The 17,531-nt window shown below is 42.3% G+C and overlaps 1 protein-coding gene across 1 annotated transcript in view; it reads right to left on the reverse strand.

Annotated features, from left to right (window-relative positions):
- Positions 1-5,168: 5,168 nt before the first annotated feature.
- Positions 5,169-17,531, reverse strand: part of ALDH1L2 (aldehyde dehydrogenase 1 family member L2) — a 69,013-nt gene continuing 56,650 nt past the window's right edge. The window contains exons 18-23 of the mRNA XM_047866656.1: positions 17,267-17,366; positions 16,557-16,655; positions 13,902-14,067; positions 12,063-12,168; positions 9,184-9,383; positions 5,169-7,322 (exon numbers count right to left, since the gene is read on the reverse strand). Of these exons, the coding sequence (XP_047722612.1) occupies positions 7,267-7,322; positions 9,184-9,383; positions 12,063-12,168; positions 13,902-14,067; positions 16,557-16,655; positions 17,267-17,366 (727 nt within the window). The 3' untranslated portion in view covers positions 5,169-7,266. The remainder of the gene's footprint in view (positions 7,323-9,183; positions 9,384-12,062; positions 12,169-13,901; positions 14,068-16,556; positions 16,656-17,266; positions 17,367-17,531) is intronic.

A 17,531-nucleotide genomic window follows, 5' to 3' on the forward strand; every position in this document is an offset into this window, starting at 1 on the left:
TATGGGTGATTATTTAATAGTGAAATAGTTTTTCTTTCTTTTTTCAGGAAGCAGGAGTCAAAACCTTTTTGTTTCTGTTTTGTTTTTTCTTAAGCAGAACGTCAAAGTCTGAAATCACAAAGGAAAAGAGCAGAAAACTCATCCACATAAATACTAAAAACCAGGAGGTAGTAAAGACATTTTAAAGGCAAGGGGCAAATTGGGGAAAATATTTGCAATAGAAGAAAGAGTGAGCATCAATCTATAAAGGGCTCTTACAAAATAGAAAAAGGACTAATACCTTAATAACAAAAAGGCCAAAGTACATAAAGAATTCACAGAAAAAAAGAATGTTTCAAGCCACATATCAAAAAACAAAAAAACACAGAGAAACCAGGACTGTATTCTTCACTTTCCAAATCAGCAGATGGGACAATAATAGGTAATAATACTTCCCGAGCCCTCTCTGTGTCACCCACCAGCGTGTTTCATACTCCAGTCACCACCACTCGAGTATATACAAAAACGTAATTGAGTTGCACGTTTAGCATCCGTGCACTTGGCCGTATGCATGTTATCCCTTAATTAAAAAGCCGTTTTGTTTGTCAGCAGTTTGCCTTTCAGTCTATTGGAAAGTAAATCACTGTTGGGCTTTGGTTGGGCCGACCTGTGCTCTGTCTGCCAGAGGCTCGTGTGAGATGTGGCAGCCGTTCGGGCAGTGTTTCCATTGCTGCTAAGGCTGGTGAGATGGTCGCCCCGTGCTTGGAATACCATCCCTCTGTGGCTCTGGACAGTTACAAATGTGAAAATCAGCTGTGATGGCCTTTGAAGCAGAAATTTAACTCTGAACGGATCTCCCACCTACTCTCACCATATTTTAATTGTCCATGAAATATGGTACTTCTAAGGAATGCCTGCCTTACAAAGTAACTCGTGTATTTATGGTTCCCGTATCCACTACTCTGGTAGGGAAAGACCGGAGAAGTTGGGTCTGATTTTCACTTGTATTTCCCTCAGTGCCTAGCATAGGGCCTTTCACTTGATTGAAATGTACAGTAAATGTTCATTAAACTACCCTTTTTCTCTTTCTGTAAGTAAAGTAATTCATCTATGCTTAAGATGAATAGCATCGTGGTTCTCGATCCAGAAGAAACAAGACAGGGTAAACAGGACTGGTGGATTTTCCAAAGAGTTTAATGCTGGAATTTTTGTGGTTGGCTCCCCCCACTGCCCGGTCGTGGGAAACCGTTGCCCGCGACTGGTTTGGGAATGAGCATGTGACACGGACCTGCCCAATGAGCAAAGCCGTGTTAGTAAACTTTGGGAAAAGAAAGTATTTCTCCTCCCGAAAAAGGAGGCACATAAAGAAGTGAGAGGATTGGGTATTTTACGACTGGATATGATTCTTGAAAGTCCTGTCTGGTGTCCACAAACTCTTGAGCCTGTACATCAAGCACTGCAAAGAGAAACAAAGGACGTCACGGACTCACTGCATTAAATAACTGCAGACGGAACTATCGCTAGGTTTTGTTTTGTGACACAGTTTCCTAATTGTGAAAAACAAACAAACAAAAAAAAAAACACACCACCACCACCACCTTAGGAGCTCATTCTGCTTACGTCCACTTCACAGATGAGGAAAGTGACCCGGAGCTGCTACGTATCTTTCCTAAGGCCTCGTAGTAGGTAACTGTTAGAGCAGGTTTAGTTCAGCCTGTCACACCTGGCCACCGTGGGCCCCGTAGTCATCTGCCACAAGCACAGACTCCAAAGCTATCCGGACCAGACCTCAGCCCGGCCACTTCTCTCACTTTCCCCATCTGCAACATGGGGGTGACTGTCCCCTTATGGGGTTTTGCTAAGAAATGAATGCGTTGATACACAGCACGTGTTTAGAACAGTGCTCAGAAAATGTGAGGTATTATGATGCTATAGGAATAATGCACAGTGGTGGCAAGAATGTGGGGGAAACTGTTAGGAACTTATCCTAACCAACAGATTTGTTCATTAATTTCTGCGTGAGATTTATTGCAAATTTTAAAATAGCAAAAACCAACCATGTGCAACATGTGTCTAAATGTCCACCAACGGAGAACAAGTGAATTAAAGCCACTCAACATGTGAAGAAGCATGTTTATTGACACATGAAAAAAAAAGCAGGTAACAAAATTATGTGCCGCATTATACTAATTCTGTAAAATATATTTTCATGGAAAAAGTCTGACACAGTCTCAATTATCCGTGGTTATTTCTGTGTGGGAAGTTTATGGTTGAATCTTCCCTTCCTGTTTGATGTAATTTTACATAGTTAGGTATTATTTAATCATTTTAAAAATCCGCTTGGGTATCATTTGCATTAACAGTGATGATAATCACCCCCATCCACCACATCTCATTTAGTCTCCTAATGGTCTCCTTTAGTCCAGGTCGCCCTCGACAGCTTTCACTTCCCTGGAGGGCAGGCATAAGGGATCCAGTCTGGTTTTGCAGCCTGTTTCTAGCCACTTCCACAACCGCTCTTGCAGACGGCAACCAATGTTTGGTGTTTGCTGCCGTTCTCTACGCAGGAACTGATTCCGGCTTTGGCATGAAGAGCCATCCAGCTTGGTTAAGACCAGGAACTTCATTGCTTCGAGTACCTGTTCTACCAGTGAATAGCTGTGTGATTTGGGCAGGTTACTTAACCTCTTTCACTTGAAGGCAAATATTTACTGAGCTCCTTCCTTCTATGTATTCGGCATTGTAGATGCAGCATGGAACAAAAGAAGCACCTGTTTGTGAAGCTCACATTCTAAGCGGGAGAGATTGATGATAAATGCATGCATGCCAGGCTGTGATAAGGGCTATGAAAAGAAGGCAGGTTAAGAAGAATAGTGACAGGGCAGATGAGGTATGAGTGTGAGGATGGACACATGTGCTAGAAGATCCATCTCTAGTGAGATGGGATTGGAGGTGAGACATGAAGTGAGGCAGTCAGCCAGGAGGTTGTACGTCGGCAAAGAGAGTTGCAGGAAAAGGCAGTCGTGTGCCGGCACTGGCTTCCGCTTGCTCTGACTGCACGCATCTCTGTAGCTTGAAATCAGCTTTGATGAGAGCATTTATACACAGAAGTTAGCCAATGCTCCAAGAATTTCCCCGGAGGACCATTGGGTAAATATGTGCCAGCACACCACCGGGAAGAGGAACGGTAAGTGCAAGGGCCCTGGGGCAAGAGCTTGATTCGCTTCAGGAACGAACGTCAAGGCAGCTGGGGTGACTAGACAGAACAGGAGGAAAATTCATAGGAGATGAAGTCAGAGGTGGCAAGGAGCAAGATCGATAGGACTTTGCAGGCCCCAGTGAGTACACTGGACTTGATTCTATTCGAATCGCAAGGTTTGGGCAGAGGAGTGACAGCATCTGATTTAGACTTTGAGCAGAGGAGGCTCAAAGCAGAGGGGTGACAGCATCTGATTTAGACCTTGAGCAGAGGAGGCTCCTTTAGACAAGGAGGCATGAGGAAGACCAGCTGCGGGACCTGAGCAGTCACCAGCATCCGCGAAGAGGACGGCTCGGTAGCCGTGGAGCCAGTAAGAAGAGAACCTCAAAGGACTCATTTTTCTCAGACGTGAAGATTAAATCAGATAGCATTTACAAAGTGCTTAGCGCCGCGTGTGGCCCACAGGAGGCCCTCCATAAATGACAGCTGCAGTTTCCGTGGCCGAAAGTAAAGGCCAATCCTGAGGGTGGGGAAGGGGTGCTCATACCTAGCTAGGGTGGCAGATGGTTTCAGCACCAAGGGTAAGCACTGTGTTCCTCACAAGGGAGAGCACAGCGGAGAGACCCTTAAACCGAGCTGGGGGTAGGAAGGCGCAGAGGGTGCGTGAGCAAAGGGACTGCTTTAGCAAAGGCGTGTGGAAGAGGATTAGAAGGGCCTAGAGTGTCCACACCTCCCCACGCAGGTGACAGATCACAGCTTTATCCTTCAGTTTAGCCAAATCATGATCTGAAAGAATAGTGATAATCTTCTTAAAAAGGTTTTTTGGGGGGCGCCTGGGTGGCTCAGTCGGTTGAGCGCCCGACTTCGGCTCAGGTCATGATCTCGCGGTCTGTGACTTTGAGTCCTGCGTCAGGCTCTGTGCTGACAGCTCGGAGCCTGGAGCCTGCTTTGGATTCTGTGTCTCCCTCTCTGCCCCTCCCCCGCTCATGCTCTGTCTCTCTCTCTCTGTCTCTCTCTCTCTCTCTGTCAAAAATAAATCAACGTTAAAAAAATTTTTAAAGTTTTTTTTTAAGTAATCTCTATACCCAACATAGGGCTCGAACTCACAAGACCCTGAGATCAAGAGCCACACCCTCTACCTACAGAGCCAGCCAGGGGTCCAGAAGAGTGATAATCTAATTATTCCCTGTGTTAATGAAATCGCCTGGTAGGCTGTGGGTCATTCTGTTCCAGTTCGAATTCACTGGAATTCCATGCAGGCTTCGATTCTGATCAGCAGGCAGATATCAAAACAAGCCGGTAGCAACTTTAGCACTCGCTGTGGCAGAAGGCTTTGCGCATCTCTCCAAGCAGGGGCTGGAGGAGATCTGCGCATCCCTTGAAGATATTTGCAGGGGTGTGCGTGGGAATTTGGGCGGAAGAAGTAGGACAGAGGGGCTCCACAGCTTTTATCAGATTCTCAAAGAGGTGTGTGGCCCAAAGAAGATTACAAACACTGCTACTGAGATTAATAGGGAGAAACGTCAGTCCAGAAGAAACAGTCCAAAAGTCCAGGATTTTGTTTGCCATTTTTTCTGTTATTAAAATATTTGATAAAGTGATATTTTAGTTCACGTGAAGTCAGTTAAAACACTGCATTTAAAGGTAGTTCCTCTGTGGGCACCTGCGTGGCTCAGCCGGTTAAGTGTCTGACTTCGGCTCAGGTCATGATCTCACAGTTTGTGGGTTTGAGTCCCACAGTGGGCTCTGGGCTGACAGCTCAGAGCCTGGAGCCTGCTTCAGATTCTGTATCTATATCTCCCTGTCTCTTTCTGCCCCTCCCCGACTCACACACTCTCTCTCTCTTAAAAATAAACCTTAAAACATTTTTTTAAGTGGTTCCTTTCTAATAGGGTATTATGTTAAGTGAAATAAGTCAGAGAAAGACAAATATCATATGATTTCACTCATATGTGGAATTTAAAAAACACAACAGATGAACATAAGGGAAGGAAAAATAAGATAAAAACAGGGAGGCAAACCATGAGAGACTCTTAAATACAGAGAAGAATCTGAGGGCTCCTGGAGGGGACGTGTTTGGGGGGGGGCTAAATGGGTGATGGGCATTAAGGAGGGCACTTTTGGGATGAGCACTGGGTGTCATATGTAAGAGATGAATCACCGGGTTCTACTCCTGAAACCAAGACTACACTGTATGTTAACTACCTTGAATTTAAATAATACTTTTTTAAAAAGTGATTCCTTTCTAATAAGGCTTTTGTCATTTTATTCAAATATGAACTGTCAGTTTAGACTCAGAATATTCCTACTGATTTAGAGTTTCACCTGTGTCAAGCTCTGATGGTAAATGAGCTATTGTATAATAAAACACGCTTATAGGCAAAATATGCTCTATTGACCATGGCAGGATCACTCCTGGTATTCTTCCCTTTGGATGTTTTCTGTCTCGGATTTGGTTTGTTGATTGGTTCCCTACATTCCCTTTATGTTAAGCTGCTGACTCTCCAAAGTACCAAGGATTAACTAAGGGCTCCTTCGAATCCAGAGACAGGAATGTTCACTGAAATTTTATAAAAGGAGGAGTAATAGAAGTTAATTTCTCCAACCATCTTCCAGCGACACTGTGATTCAGGAACTCACCTTCCAGTCACATGTGGATGGTGATAATTTGCTCACCGAATATTTTTGTCTGACAACGGTCAATCTAGTGAGTCCTGCATGGATTATAATAATTCCCATTTCTCAGGCACGGACTATGGTCCAAACACCTTGTCGGGTGCGTTCTGCATCATATCATTCTATTGGCTCCTTCCAGCACCTAATGAGATAGAGACCTTATCCCCATTTTATAGACACCAAGGCTCTGAGATATTAGGTTACGAACTTGCCCGAGATCACACAGTCAGCGATCACACAGAAGATCCGGTAGGTAGAGAAACGGAAAACGAGATGTCCTAGGAAGAACGAATGAGCTGCAGAAAGAAAGACAGTCCTTTTCCTCGGACCATTGCCGGTTTTCATTACAGGGCGTTTTTCCGGTGCTGCTACATCAAGCACTGGGTCAGAACAGTGGCGTACAGGAATCAGTGACTCCTGAAAGGGGTGGTAGGAAAATTAATTCATCTGGTTAGTTTATCTCAATATATTTTTAAAATAGTGATGGGGGGACAAAGTTAACTTCTCTTGAGAACCATGAACAAAGCACAGTGCAAGGTACTTATATTATTGCGTTGACTCTTCAAAATAAGGCTCCTGAGGAAGGCATTACTAGCATTACTATCTATCCCCGTTTGACAGATAAGGAAACTGAGGCTCAGAGAAGTTGTGTAGGTTTCCTCAAGTCACATGGCAGGATGGTATTATATGGACCAAGATCAGCCTCCAAAGGCTACTATAGTCTATGTCATGCTGCAAAATTCACTTTTTAAAAGCTATTTATTAGAATTTAAGCTATTTGGAGCCAGAGATAATGTCATTAAATTCTGTCTACTGCTCAGAACATTACATAGTACCCCATTCCGAGAAGAACCGTTTGTGGGTTCGTTACCCATCACAGTGGGTTGAAAATTAGAACATCAAAAGGCACAAAGATGTATCTTATTTCCAAATATGAAAAAAAAATTCATTTCACATTCCTTATAGGATATACTGTTCCATGAGAGCAAAATTATAGAAAACCCTTTTAACAGCCCCATAGGTATAGTTTGGAGGTTAAAATCTGCACATTATTATGCAAAGTTTCCCCCAAAATGCACCTCGTGTAGTACAACCGGCTGATACTGGCATTTTTCAAGATGAACAACGGCTAGATTAGTTGGGGAGAAAAAGCAGCTTGGCGGTCTATAATACATGTGAGATACAACATAGTCAAAACCCAACAACTGCAAATCATTTGGAAGTATAAAAGGTGCAGTAGAAAACACTCAGGCACGGTGTAAATGCTTAGACGTGTGGTCTGACCCCCTTGGCGGTCCACGTGTGGATTTTTCAACTCGAGGCTCCTCCTTCAGCACATCCAGGCTCCTCAAGTGTGTCGAGAGAGTTGAGGAGTGAGGCTGTCTGCAGGGGGTTCCCGACGACAGCTCTCTCTAGTATTCCAGCGTCACAGTCTTGGTTTTGAGGTATTCGTTTAGAGCTTCCTCACCTAGGGAAGAGACAAGCAGTTCCTGAGCATTGTTCGTAAGTGGATGTGATGTCACCAGAATTTTGGACACAGGTGTAGGTGTATCGATCACCGAGCAACTAGAATGTGGCCGAAGCCAGGTCTTATCAAACTGTAAAGTGCATGTGAGTCACCTGGAGACCTTGTGAAACGGCAGTGCAAGCCCTGAGATTATGCATTCCTAACCATCACCTGATGGTGCAGATGCTCGTGTCCACGGACCACACCTTGAGGAGTAGGGGCTTAGCCCACCTATCAGGTCTACTGAGGAACAGTGTTGGCTTGGTCGGTCTCCACCACAGACCTTTCTCCCTTATTTCCCTGCCTGATGACAAACTCTTCATCTCCATCCTTTGCCCATTTAGGCTGAGCAGAAGCGGCCAACATACGTCCTTCGGATTATATTAAACGAAGCAGAACTGAGCGGAAGAAAGGAAGTTTGAGACCCTTTGGTGTAATCTTATTTTAAAGATAAGGATGATGCAGTTTTCCTGGTTTACATTGTACAGAGAAGAGCATATCCAGGCAAACAAACAAACAAACAAATAGGTTTGCTTTCTGTTTCTATCCCGTTTTGAGCTAGTACAGTTGTCGATTTCTACGGCAGTGAAAGGGCATGAATACCGCAGTGCAACTAATGAGTATAGGATCCTGGAAGTTGAGCTAAAACAAGGCTTCTTAACCTTACTGTAGAATTACCTTGGCGAGGTTTTAAAACTCCTGATCACAGGTCCCATCCCAGACCAATTAAATCAGCATCTTTGTATTTTTTAAAGCTCCCAGGTGACTCTAATCCAATGTACAGCTAGGGCTGGGAACCCCTGGGCTTAGGGAGTTTAAAACTGGGAGAGAAAGAAACTATTTAGGCAAATTCTATTGTTTTATAATAAACACTCTTTATCTTCAATTCAATGGGATTTAGAAGGAGAGACCCCTTTTCTGCTGCAAATACATTATCAAAAGTCGCCAGGAAAGAGAAGATGTAAAAATACCCCCCAAACTAACCAAATTTATGTTAGGGGACTATTATTTCAGTAAGCCATGAACATTTCAGCTTTTGAAACAACATGCCAGACTGGCTGCGGGGAGTAAGAACATGGGCTCCGCAGCCAGACTGCCTGGCTTGGAATTCTCTTTCCAGCAGTGGCTGGCTACATAACTCTGGGCAAGTTCCCCAACCTCTCTGAGCCCCAGTTTCTCCATTTATAGAATAAAGATAATAATAGCACTTACCTCCCAGGGCTATTGTGAGGCTCGCTTGTGCTACTACAGGCAAAGTAGTTAGCACGAGATCTGGTCCATACGTAGGTAGTGTTCAAAGGAAGCTATTACTTGAAATGTGATAGTGTCATTGCCCACAAAAAATGATCTTTCGGACTTTTTGCAACTCTAAACATAAGTTCCCAGACTCCCAGAAAACCCTGCCAATTGCAGTATTGATTCTGAAAGGCCGCCAAGCAGCTTACAGACAAGATTTATTCTTGGAGCTAGCTGATTACTGCCCTCCACTCATTTCTCTGTCTTGATTCCACTTCGTCCCACAAGCTAAACCAAGTTCATGATGAATGTCAGGTCAAAAGCCAAACATATTTTAGCTGAAAGATAGTTTCTTTTCAACATTAATCTTCTTTTAAAAACACCTTTCCACACATGCGGTTTGCGTGCTTTTGTGTAGGTATGTTAAATAAAAACGTTTCGCATTAAAAAACAAATAGTGCCCATAAAAACCCAGGGACAGCTGCCATATAGGAAATGTCCTTCAAAGCAATACACAAGGGTTGCACGAAACATAAAGCAGACTTCTCTGTGACAGTAGAACATGCAGTAGAAAAGCGGAGCATACCTAAGTCTTTCCCAAAGCCAGATTGTTTAACCCCACCGAAAGGGGCGGCCACGTCCGTCTTGTTGTAGGTGTTAACAAAAACAGTTCCCGCTTCTAGTTTCTCGCTCACGTACATGGCTTTATTTATGTCTCTTGTAAAAACCCCTGAGGCCAAACCGTACTCTGTGTTATTTGCTCGCTGCAACACTCCATCGATGTCCCTGCAAGATGTTTTCAGGAAGACAACATATCACTGAATGCAAAGCAAAACACTCTCATGTCATGTTCTATTCCTCCCCCCCGCCATGCTAGAAACGGAAAAACGTTACTGCCAACTTGCTTGAATTTTTAGAAATGAAATAGTTCAGGCTTACACCAAAAGAAACTCCCAACAAGATATTAGAACTCTAGCATTATATATTTCATGTATATATCATGCAACACCTTTTAAAATCTAATCTGAAGTCATCTTTTCCATTTTCTTCTTGGTTCTCCTTCACGACCTCTCACTTCCTCCCCTGTCCCTGGAGTCCTACTTCTGGATATATTCTCAGAGCACCCCCGATGTTTCCCTCCATCTCTCCAGATTTTGCATACAGCTCAAGGCTCATTCTGTGCCTCGCCCTGAAGCCTTCCCAGCTCCCACCAGTGCCACTGTGGAGGCAGTAGGGTGTAGTGGCTCAGCGAGTGGCCTCTTGACCTTGGGCAAATGACTTCATCTCTGCATGCCTTTGTTAATTGCAAAACACTGCAAGAATAATAAAAGGGCATTTCTTGTTGTCTCAAGGATTAAATGAGCTAATAGTGCCTGGAACACAGTACATGCTCAATAAAAGCCAGCCATAATCAGGGAACATGTATTCCTCCAAACTCAATATTTTGATTTAACTCTTTCTGTATCTCTGGTTCACCTCCCGGCTACACTTGGCGGCTCCCTGAGGGCAGGAACGACATTTTATTCTTCTTTATACCATGGTGTTAGATCATCAAATGAGAGTGAATTCAATTAATAAAATTCCATTAAAGGAGAGGAAAATTACTCCTTAAATCATGATTCCCCTGCCTTTGGACTCAGTGTGTGTGCACTCCCAAGAGAGTGGAGGCTGACCCTGCTCATCTCTCAGTTGGGTCCAGTTCCAACGTGTCTGTCACAGTATGAGTGTCCCATCCTAATGTTTAAAACTGCATGATTTTCTACAACATGGCCAGTAAGTGCAACCCAAGGATTTCATCTGGCGCTCTGGCAAAGAAAGAGGATGTGTCCCTAGACTGGAGGAAAAATTAATCGTGCTCAAGATTAAGAGACAGCACGTGCTTCAGTGTGGTGGCTTCTGAAGAGATTTTCAAAGGTAACCTCGGCTACATACAATTTTAAACTCGCACAAGAAATTTGGAGCTGAACTTAGAGTGAACTGAGGCTCTGCTAAAATTCTCAGACTTCTTGATGCATTGCACGTGGTAGGGACCCAAATATTTATTGACCAGCCTAAGGCAGAAAGATGGCTTTATGCCATTATTTGTTGAGGACTATCGAGATGACACGGCTTCATAAGACACCTTGGCCTATTTCTAGGATAATAACAAGCATACCAGTGGCAACAGCACAATAGCAAACATATCTTATTTAATTTTTAGAATGACACAAAAGGATAGATGCTATTAATAACATCACGAAGAAACCAAGGCTCAGAGTGAGTAAGTAACTGGCCCAAGCCCATAGACGAGGTCAGGTGCAGAGGCAGGCTGCAGACTCCACCCACTGTGGCTGCCTTTGGCCCTCTGTGGTTGATTGCCCACGTCTTTGTCTGTCTCCCTCATCAGCTGGTAAGCATCTCAAGGAACTGTGACCTATCCGGTTTATATCCTGCAAATCTGGCTTCTAAAATCTGCATGTTTAACACAAAGACTATCCTATGGGAGGAACTTACGAGGAAAAGAAGGTTAATAGGGCATTCTTGGCTCCCTGTGTCAAAAGGTTGCTCACTATAGCTTAGCGTCCCCAAATATGTCTTACAATATGTCTATCGAAGATCAAGAGCGGCGGCTGGGTGGCTCCCTCAGTTAAGAGCCTGGCTCTTGATTTTGGCTCAGGTCATGATCTCAGGGTGGTGGGGCTGAGCCCTTCAATCGGGCTCTGCCCTGAGTGAAGAGCCTGCTTAAGATTCTCTCTCTTTCCTCCTCTCTCTGCCCCTCCCCCGATCGCTCTCTCTAATAATAATAATAACGAATAAAATAAATAAAAGAGCAAGGAGTCCTTTGAACTTGGTGTTCTGGGTTTTTTTTCCCTACTTTCTCATTGGTTGAAGGAAAATTCAAGCCAGAATTCTGAAGAATTTTGCACAGCATACCATGAGAACCTACTGTATTAAATATTCTTGTATGCGCTCAGTTACCATATGACCCTCTTTGATATGCTAAACACTTTGGAAAGCTTCCTGTACTGTAACAAACCAGTATATCATTTATAGTTGATTACATGGGGATTGTGGACATCGCTATAAAAAGTTGAGCGTCTGCTTTCAGGTGCATCACCCCTATGAAGGCAGCGCTCTTTCCTTGGGAAAATCACAGGCTGCCTTCCCCAGGAATGTGAATGTGAAAACTAGTTTTGTTATTCTCAGTTATTCATCTTGTTCCAGAGACGTTGTGAGTATTGGTTGTACACAAACTAAAATTTAGTCAGCTAAAGTTCCATACCGTCAGCCATTAATTTAAGCTAGGAAGCAAAAATATATAACGACCTACATCGGTTACCCTTCTCTTCTAGTTAGTTAAGTCAGTTACTGTCATATAATTGAGAATTACATGTTCACTGATTTTATGGCCTGTATACGGCACAATGGCAGATTAAAAAACACTTATCTACTCAAAACCTGTTAGATCGTGCCTGAAAAACATACCCATTTTGGAACTTAGAAATGACCATTATGGGCCCAAATGATTCCTCTTTGGCAAGATACATGTGGTCTTCCACATCTGTGAACACAGTTGGTTCCATAAAAAAGCCTATTTGAAAAACAGAAAAGATCATCAATTATACGGTAATTAATTTTTAATTAACAGTTTGCCCATTTAATTACATTATAATTTTTGCTTCCCTTCGGGGTCAATAAAACCAAGACAACTTTCATTTTCCTACTTGGCATTAGCATTCCTAGATTCTTATTTTTTAATCTGTTTCTTAACAAAAATTTCAAACATATGTCAAAGTAGAGAAAGTAGTATAGTGAATTGTAAAATAAATATTTTCTCCTATTTTACTATCTTTGATTCATTTTATTTCCTTGCTGGAATAATTGAAAGCAAATTCCAGAGATCACAACTTTCACCTCCAAGAATTTCAGTACAAATCTGTAAAAAAATAAGGATTAAAAAAATTTTTTTTAACGTTTTATTTATTTTTGAGAGAGAGAGAGGGAGAGAGAGAGTGCGAGCAGGGGAAGGGCAGAGAGAGAGAGACATAGAATCTGAAGCAGGCTCCAGGCTCCAAGCTGACAGCACAGAGCCCAACGTGGGGCTCGAACTCACAAACCGTGAGATCATGACCTGATCCAAAGTCAATGCTTAACCAACTGAGCCACCCAGACGCCCCGAAAAAATTAAGTATTTTTTTTAACTTCCCACAATACATTATCACATCTAACAAAATTAGTGCTAATTCCTTCTTCATGGTTTCTATTTCAAATGTTTTTTCTCAAAAGTATCTTTCTTACAGTTGATTTGTTTGATTCAGGCTTCAAATAAGTTCTACACATTGCATTCACTTGTTAGATCTCTTAAGTGTCCTTTCATCTAGAACCTTTCACCCCTTATTTTTCATGCCATTGACTTGTTAAACAGATGGAGTCAGTTGTTCTGCAGGATATGTTGCATTTAGATTTGCCTTTGTTTCCTTGGGATGATATTTAATTTGTTCCTTGATCCAGGCGCTTGGGTGGCTCAGTCAGTTAAGTGGCCGACTTGGGCTCGGGTCATGATCTCATGGTGTGTAGGTTGGAGCCCTGCATTGGGCTCTGTGCTGACAGCTCAGAGCCTGGAGCCTGCTTCAGATTCTGTGTGTCTCTCTCTGCCCCTCCCCTACTCACGCTCCGTCTCTGTCTCTCAAAAATAAATAGATGCTAAAAAAAAATTTAAAAGCAATTAATTGTTCCTCGATCCCCTTTATTTCTCGGAAATGGAAAGTTTGACCTAAATTCACAATTAGATTCAGGTTAAACATTTTTGGCAAGAACACTGCAGAGGTGATGCTGTGTGGTACCTGTTGTATCCCATAGGAGACACATCAGACCTGGATGTTCTGCTTTCACTGTTGCTAAGAATGACCAGGGGCTCCCAGCTGGTGACAGCTTGACCTCTCCATCATAAAATTGTATTTTTCTCCTTGAGACTGGCAAGCCATCCTGGGTGAGAAACTGAGACCTTGTATGTACTCAGCTCCCCCCATCAACCTCTCTCCTGACAACTTTAGCCTCCCTTGATAACTGCCTCATCAATCATTTCACTCAATTAGGGGTACAAAGTGGTGATTTTTCTATCATTTTTTTTCTACGTTAATTAGCAGGCACTCTTCTGTTAAAAAAAAAAAAAAAAGTCTCCCTTATCAGCTACTCAGTGTACCAAGACCTTTGGTTCATACCGGAAACATAGACAAATGTTACCTTTTCCCCTGCTAATGATCAATTTGCAGAGTAAGGTGTTGGAGCACAATCCCAGTATGCCTCCTGTGGAGGTGGTCTTACCTGGCCTTTGAACTTGTCTTCCCCCGTACACCAAGGTGGCCCCCTCTTTCACTCCAGCTTCACAGTATTGCAGAAGCTTTTCCAGATGGGCCTTATGATTTTGGGGCCCGTGATCAGTAGATCTGTCAAGTGGATCACCAATTTTCATCTTTTTAATTTCTTCCACCTGTTTGTCACCCAGTTCACAAAACACAATTGACTGTTAATAATAATAATGGATACCCTCAGCTCAGCTTCTACTGTGTGGTGGCTGTTGTACTAAGCTGTCCAAAGATGTGTTGTCTTTTAGTCTTCACAGAAGCACCCACGGAAGCATGGAGGTGGGTATTCATTATTTCCATCTTACAGATGAAGAAACTGAGGCTTAGACAGGGTAAGTGATTTAAGACACACAACCACTAAATACAGTAGAGTTTTCCTGACTTGAAAGCCCAAGCTGTTAACCACTAAGTTCTAACAGACTATAAGCTATGTATGTATGTTATATTCAAATTATCCTGAGTGTTAATCCATTAGAATAGCAGACCTGATGTTCTGGAATTTTTGTTAACACAGCACACTTTTACTCTTCAGGACAGAAGAATTTCTGGCCATAGCAATGGCCACGTTGCTATCTTTTTTTCTCCCCACCAAATGTGGCAGACTGCCCTTGAGACATTTTCATGGTATAGCCATGCCAGAGGAATTGCTAGAATGTTCTGATAAAAAGCTATCTTTGTTGTGCAATGTTCATCAGAGGCATGTCTTTGTAATCGTTTCCCATGCACCTCACTTACCTTAACCTACTTTTGCATTTTTATTTATTTATTTTTAATGTTTATTTATTTTTAAGGGAGAGAGAGAGTGGGGGAGGGCCAGAGAGAGAAGGGGGCAGAGGATACAAAGCAGGCTCCATGCTGACAGCAGAGAGCCCCATGTGGGGCTCGTACTCATGAACTGTGAGATCATAACCTGAGCCAAAGTCAGATGCTTTACCAACTGAGCCACCCAGGGGCCCCTGCATTTTCTAATGTTAAGTCCATTTCCAGTAAGAAGAAAGAATGAGAGTTACCATGACCCAATAGGGCCCTGAATTTGAATTTAGGCCTGGCAAGAATCTCTCAGTAAGTGCTCAAGAAATAGTTGCTGAATGAGTGAATGCATACAGATTACATGTGTACAAAACATGTTTATTGATGGGCTGATAAGGTAGACTCTTGACATTTCTGGTCTCAGCATTTGAAATGTCAACTAATTGCAAAAGTTCTGTAACTTTTATTTTACCGTGGCGCAAAACCGAATTACAGGGGTGCTCAGGAGGGTAGCCACTGCCCTCCATAGGTCTTCTTGTTTTCTTTTCTTTTCTTTTTTTTTTTTTTTTTAACTATTTTTATGTCTATTTCTTTATTTTGTGAGTGAGAGAAACAGAGAGTACAAGCAGGGGAGGGACAGAGAGAGGGAGAGAGTGAGAGAGAACCCCAAGCAGGCACAATGATGTCAGCGCAGAGCCTGACATGGGGCTCGATTCCATAACGCTCGGATCATGACCCGAGCCGAAATCAAGAGTCAGATGCTTGACTGACTGAAACACTCAAGCACTCCTGGTCTTCTTTTTTTCCATTCTCATGAAGAAAGAATGTCTTTTCTTCTTGGGAATGGGGAGAGGGAATTGACCCTAAAAAAAAAGAAGCTGGGTGCTGGTTTTTCAAATACAAACAAATTCATGATTACTGTTACCATAATAATGGCATACTGTATTATAGTTTAGTTTATTTTAGCCACACAATTAGTGTTAATAGTTCTACAAATGGCTTCCTTTGGTCTTATGTTTATAATCATTACCAATCTATAAGAGGTGTGTATGTATATATGTATGTATGCATATATGTATTTATCTGTACATTTTAGTGGAGGAAATGATTGGCTGTCTGATTAACAGTGCATTGACGATTTGCAAGGATCCAGTAGTATATCTCTCTTAGTCAACTTAGGAATTTACAAAAATCTAGGAGTATACTTCCCATTAGTCTCAAGGATATAATTTACTATAAATGTAGAGCAAGGTATAGATAATAAAAACTTTTAAGGTTTTTTTTTTTTTTTTATAGAGACCTATACCTTTTTACTATGAAAAACTGAAAATACATAAAAAAGTAGACAATAACATGACATCCCATTTACCCATCATCCAGCTTCAACAATTACCAACTCTTGGCCAATTTGTTCCCTTACTCACCTCCTCCCCTCCTGGGTTGTTTTTTTTTTTAATTCTTTTTTAATGTTTATTTCTTTTTGAGAGAGAGAGTGGGAGTGGGAGAGGGGCAGAGAGAGAGGGAGACACAGAATCCAAAGCAGGCTTCAGCCTCCAGCTGTCAGCACAGAGCCCGACATGGGGCTCAAACCCATGAGCCACAAGATCATGACCCGAGCCAAAGTCAGACGCTTAACAGACTGAGCCAGCCAGGTGCCCCTATCCTCCTGGGTTACTTTGAAGCAAAGTCTACACATCATACAATTTCCTCTGTAAATATGTCAGAAAGTAGCTCTAAAAGGTAAGGACTCTGTCATTTAAAATATGGCGCAGTACTAGTATCCCAGCTAAAAAATCATCAATATCGCCAGAAGTACTTTTCAGGTAAAAGCAGTTTCTATAAAGCAAATTGGAAGATGTCTTACCACTCTTGTCACAAATTCATCGTGGATGGCTTCTTCCACAAACAAGCGCCCGGCTGCAATACAGTTCTCTCCTTTGTTGAAAAATACTGCCCCCATGCCCTTCAGCAACAGAAGAGAAAATATTAACAGTACTTCAGATTGTCATAAGATCACACACACTGAGAATTAGATGTTGTTGGAAGACAGCAGAAAAACAAAAGTCAGAGCCAATGCCTTGGCCTAGCTAATGATGGGAATTGTCTAGAGATACTCAGTTTTGATCTAGCACGATTTTAGGGATTTTGTTTCTCCTTCCCCCCTTTTGGTCCAGGAGCGCTTAAAAAAAAAAAAAGTGTGTGTAACAGTAAGGATACACCACTAAGAACAAATTTTGTGTTGTAAGAAAATCTATATTATTTGATACATTTAAACGTACTACTGGTATACCAGATTTTGCTTTTAAAATCTTGACATCAGTTTGTATAAATCATGAATGCTTAGAAAAGACTCTCTTATCCCCCAAGTTTTAAATACAGCTTAATGATACAAGTGTAAAGGTACTATTTTTTTTAATTAAGTGACTTAAATAGTCCTAAATCTAAGCATCAAGAGAGTGGCTTCTATTTATGACCAGACAAAACCCAATCTCATTTTGAGATTTCTGATAAAAAAGGAGATGAGACATGTTTTAGACGTAGGCACCTATTTAGGGAGATTTGTCCCCCTCTTACCATTCTCACGGCCTTGTCAAGTTCACAGTCATTGAATATTATAAGTGGGGATTTGCCACCAAGTTCAAGGGAAACTTTCTTCAGGTTGCTCACAGCACAGCTAGAGGAAAATAAATGGGAAATGAGCATTCTCTCGCGTGGGCCTTTTTAACTCTAAGTTACCCCTCGGCATGGAAAATATAATTGAGCCTCAGAAATATCAAGAAACTTATTCAAAGACAAAACACAAATGGTTGAAGGGTAGTAGCCGTTGAAGCCCAGTGAT

This window comes from Prionailurus viverrinus, chromosome B4 (assembly GCF_022837055.1).
Source record: "Prionailurus viverrinus isolate Anna chromosome B4, UM_Priviv_1.0, whole genome shotgun sequence".
Classification (NCBI taxonomy): Eukaryota; Metazoa; Chordata; class Mammalia; order Carnivora; family Felidae; genus Prionailurus; species Prionailurus viverrinus.